This window comes from Equus quagga, unplaced genomic scaffold (genome assembly GCF_021613505.1).
Source record: "Equus quagga isolate Etosha38 unplaced genomic scaffold, UCLA_HA_Equagga_1.0 HiC_scaffold_585_RagTag, whole genome shotgun sequence".
Taxonomy (NCBI): domain Eukaryota; kingdom Metazoa; phylum Chordata; class Mammalia; order Perissodactyla; family Equidae; genus Equus; species Equus quagga.
The window spans coordinates 20,099-24,862 of record NW_025794133.1 but is presented as its reverse complement, the minus strand read 5'-3'; the positions used below and the strand labels follow the sequence as shown (position 1 = coordinate 24,862).

At 51.3% G+C, this 4,764-nt stretch overlaps 1 protein-coding gene across 1 annotated transcript; it reads right to left on the bottom strand.

The window, feature by feature from the left end:
• Positions 1–1,074: 1,074 nt before the first annotated feature.
• LOC124232413 (proteoglycan 3-like) lies at positions 1,075–4,534 on the bottom strand. Its single transcript, XM_046649379.1, has 5 exons — positions 4,474–4,534; positions 3,697–4,010; positions 2,854–2,985; positions 1,906–2,017; positions 1,075–1,133 (listed from the first exon to the last, which is right to left on the bottom strand). The coding sequence occupies exons 1-5, from the start codon at positions 4,532–4,534 to the stop codon at positions 1,075–1,077; spliced, it is 678 nt and encodes a 225-aa protein (XP_046505335.1).
• Positions 4,535–4,764: the final 230 nt, after the last annotated feature.

The window sequence follows — 4,764 nt, the reverse complement described above, 5'->3', positions numbered from 1 at the left end:
CCCAAAGAAGTATTTCTGTCTCAGAGCGCACCCCTCTTTCTCTCCCCACAACCCAAGGCTGTCTGCCCTCTTAATACCCAGTCTCAGGTCTGAACTTCTGCTTCATCAACGCCAGATCCTACCGGGAGCCAAGCATCCTGCCTCAAATAAGGTAAAGAGCAGAAACAGTGCTCTCTCTCAATGTCCCCTGGGTCTGAGAACACGGGGTGAGGGAGAGAAGCTGAGGCCTGGGGCTGTAGATACAGCATGGGAGCCACAGGCTACCAGATACCCTGACTGGCCCCAAGGCCCTCCTGCTGGGAGGCACCTCCCTCCTGAGAATGTGGCACCTTTAGGGAGGTAGGCTGTGGATGGAGGAGAGGGAAGGACAGCCACCCTCCTGGGAATGGAGTGGGGAACAGATCTCACAAGAAGTTGGGGCCTTTGAATTCACCCACAGTGGCTGGAGGAATGGAAAATAGGGGCAGAATCTGAGGCAAACAAGATAGAGTACTAGAGAAACAGGCTGCCCCCAGACAAGACTACTTTCTCCTCCCTCCCACATGCTCATCCAGATGGCATCTCACTTCTCCAGCCCAATCCTTCAATCAGCAAGGTCAGCTCCGTTTCGAAAATCCACCCCACTCCCACCTCACCGCACCCCGCATACTGAACGCAAACAAAACAGGAGGGCCAGTTCCCCACCCCCCACCTAATGGGATTTTCCCCCAGAGCCTTGGTGGGTAGCTGTGGGAATCCCAGAGCCAGGGTTGAGAGGCGTCCTCCGGAGTCCATGCTCCGCCCCCAGGTGGCGCTGCAGCCCAACACCTCAGCACCCCCCACCCACCCCTACCGGGAGCCCTACTCCACCACATTTTACTTTCCTCAAAGCCCCACCCTGCGAGAGTGATGGCTTCCAGGCGTTCCTAACCTCGGGGTTCCTCCAAAGTGAGCAGTGAAGAAACGAGTCATGAAATGCTGTGGGATGTCTAGTTTTATTTCCAGGAGGGACAAGGGGACGAGCCCAGTGTTGGGGGGGCTGACCAGAAGCTGTGAAGGGAGGAGGCTTCAAGGCAGGGTCTCTGTGCCAACGGCTTAGGAGGAGCAGATGAAGGGCAGATGCCTGCTGCAAGTAACTCGTCGCCAGTGACCCCCTGGCAGTAGAGAGCAAAGTGAGGTCAGCTGCCCATATGAGTGTGGCTTGTGCCCCGCTCCGTCCCTCCTCAGGCACCTCATACCCTCCCTTGCCTGCTGTGGCTGTGATCAGTCAGCCATATGTTGCCTACACATCCCTACCAGCTCACGTTTCTTGAGCTCCCACAGCGAAGGAAGCAGGGTGATTGAGTGCTTTTATCTTAACAATGACTCCAAGAAATGGGTGCTAGCTCATCCCCATTTCTCAGATGAGGAAACTGAGGTTTAGTGGGGGTAATAATTTGCCTGTGTCTCAGCTGGCCAGTGGCAGAGGTGGGATGTGAACCAGAGCAGCCTTACTCCAGTACCTATGGTCTTAGCCATTGTACTAAGCTCCCTCACATCCCTCATCCATGCTGTTGGAAACTGGAGAACTGTCTGTCAGCCATCCATAATTCCACCATCTTTCCTTCATCCCTCATCCACACTTAAATTCACATCTGCTACTCTCATCTGTCGCCCTCATATCAGAATAGGGAAATGATCTCCCCCCACCCCAGGCCATAAGATGGAAAGACCGCATCTAGCCCACACACAAGGCACCCCATCACCTGGTTTTACTTTGAGGAATCCTTCACTACATCTCATCCCTTCTCACAGAGAGGACATTGGCTCTCCGGTTGGGGGGACGGTGTGAGTTTGGGGAGGAGTGTTGAGACAGCTCAAAGGGACAGTATGTAAGAGTTCACCTTGCCCCTCATTCCCCTTGCACTGGTGCTGAGTTCCCCTCACCTCTGGTGCATAGAGCCACGCAGCGGCCTCTCCCATTTCTACGTTGCCCTGAAGCCCAGTATCTAAAATTCCAGCGGCTCCCATCAGTCCAGCGAAATCTCCTGCACCAGTGCTAGAGAAGAGATAGATAGGCTGCATCAGAGGGCAGACGTCCAGGAAGACAGAGACAATCACGGGCTCCAGAGAATGCACACCGTGCACCAAGCATCCCTTTCTGGACACTCACTATATGTATAATCTCTTCTCACTGTTCACCCGGCTAGAAGCCAGATACCCTAGAGATCCATCCCTGAGTGCAGGCAATGGCATCATCACACAGAGTAGGCTTCTCAAACTTCATTGTGTATACAAATCTCCTGGGCATCTTGTTGAAATGCAGATTCTGATTCAGGAGGTCTGGGGTGCGGCCCAAGATTGTGCATTTCAAGCAAGCTACCAAGGGATGCTGATACTACTGCTTCATGGACCACCCTTGAGTAGCAAATGTGATGGCACTTATTCATCCACAATCCCAGAGCCACTCTAACAGAAGAAGGACTCCATTGTAGACATGAGGCAAGTGAGGCTCAAGGAAGACATTCAGCTAGTAAGTGACCAAGGTGGGCATGGAACCTGTCTCGTGACGCCAGTGGTGTGCTGGTAAGTCTTTAACAACCAGCTCTGGGGGAAGATGAGAAGGCAGAGGGACTTGCAGCAGTTGCTAATTTCCTTGGCGTAAATTCATCAACTATGGGAGATTTCAAGCTACAAGCATGAAGTCACTGTACATGGAGTTGGGAAGAGATGTGCATAATCACTGGTTCTCCTGAGCCAGTGCAAGCCAGCTCCAGCTCATCACCACCTGCCTAAAGTCACCTCAGCTGCTGGGATAAGACTTGAGGCCAGCAGGTGTACTCTCGAGGCGATCAGAAAGAACTTCCTGTACCTGGGAGTTGTCCCCTCACTTACCCAGACCTTCAAGATGCCTCCAATCCAGACCTGGGCTTGGTTGATCCCCCTGATCAAGCACTGGAGGTGATAGTTTAAGCTGGGATTGTGTATGGAGACAAGATTGCCTCGGTAGCACCTCTCGCAGACATTCTGCGGAGAGAAGAAGAGGTGGTGTAAAGAATTCACTCTCCTTGTACTCAAGTCCATGAGTCTCCAGCAGAGAGCCTACATCCATTTTCAGTTCATAAATCAGGGACCTACTTGCCCCCCTCAATCTCATCGCTTGCTCCTTTTACTGCTGTCAGCAACTTCTTGCAGGAAATAATAATAATATTCAGAACCATTATAGCCCCCATTTATTGAGCGTTTACAATGACCCAGGGACTATTCTAAATACTTTCCATGTATTATCTCATGGAAACTTCACCAGAAGTCTAAGATCTTGGAACTATATATCTCCATTTTACAAATGAAGATACTGAAGCTCTGAAAGGTGAAGTGACTTGCCCAGGTAACACAGCCATTGACAGGCAGAGCCAGGATTGAACACAGGTCTATCTAATACCAAAGCCTTTCGTCCAAATCAGTGGTTCTCAAAGTGCAGTCTCCAGGCAACAATATCGTCATCACCTGGGAATGTGGTATAAAGGGAAACTCTCAGGCCCCATCACAGACTTGTGAAATCAGAAATTTTGGGGATGGAGCCCAAAAATCTGTTTTTTAACAGATTTAATCTCACTAGGAGATTCTGGTGCACATGAGGCTTTGATAACCACTAGTCTAAGTGAGTATGCAACGGCAGGCTGAATCCACTCTCTTCTTCTCCCCCAGGTCCTCCACAGTAGCTTTCCTGCCACTCACCTCAGCGTTTCTAAACGTCCTAGGACTTCGCACCAAGAAGTAGCGGCAAGTCTTGCACCCAGGATGGCCAGACAATTCAATTGTTTCCTCTTCCCTGGGGCACTGTAAGTCTTCACCTAGGGCAGCTTGGTCCGACTCCATGGCCTCCTCATCCTCAAAGGTGTCTTGATTGGTGGAAGCCTCAGCCTCCTCTCCTTCTGACTGAATCACCTCATCTATCAGGGCCAACTCTCCCTCCTGCTCCCCTGAACCTTCCACATCCTGGATCAGGTCTGCCTGTGTCTCTTGGATGTCCAACTGGGGGTCATGATTCTCTGGGAAGAAGAGGTAACTTCCCTTCAGTTGAGGGGAAGGGGAGGAAATCCCTTTCTTCGACGACCATGGACATCTCTGATCCCCCTCAAGCGTTCCTATGGTCGCCACCTGGCGCCAAGACTAGAAGGATCTCCAAGGTGTTGAGTGAGGTGAGAACTCTTGGGTCATATGCACAAGTGCATGAGAACCTGACTTCTGGCTGACACCACAGGTGTGTATTTTGGGGGTTGGAGGAAGCACCTGTGAGAAGCCCTTCTCCTACATAAGTGGGTGGTTTCTCTTTGTGAAGGAGCCCTGATAGAAAGTTCAGGTCACAGCTGTGAGTCCAGGAGAAATCTTAACAGAGATGAACTGGGTCAACTGAAGAGGGGAGGCTGTGGCTTCAGCCCCACGAGTGCAAAAAACGGTGCATAAAAGAGGAGAAAATAGAAATATAGATGAGACGAGAAGGGGAGGACTTACCCAGATGAAGAGCAGCAACTGTCCCCAGCAGGAGAAAGGGTAAGACCAGGGGCCATTTCATATCTACTCAGTCTTGTGACAGGGACACAGCTCCACCTTGCCTCCCTGGGATGTCCAGTGTGTCTCCACAGCCCCTGGCACAGGGCAAAGAAGAGAAGTTTGTTTAACTGGTTTATTAAAGGGCAAACTAGAGAGCCTCCTTCTCGTCCAATGAACAGACCCTGAGCTGGAGAATCAGGGAAAGGACATGAGGGTGTCAGCTCAAGGTGTAAAGCCCCTTTTTTCCTGAGA

Coding starts and splice junctions, on each gene's coding strand:
- LOC124232413 (XM_046649379.1), bottom strand. CDS start 4,534: ATGAAATGGCCCCTGGTCTTACCCTTTCTCCTGCTGGGGACAGTTGCT. Junction 4,011..4,473: donor AGTTGCTGCTCTTCATCTGG/GTAAGTCCTCCC, acceptor TCTTCTTCCCAG/AGAATCATGACCCCCAGTTG. Junction 2,018..2,853: donor GAGGCATCTTGAAGGTCTGG/GTAAGTGAGGGG, acceptor TCTCTTCTCTAG/CACTGGTGCAGGAGATTTCG.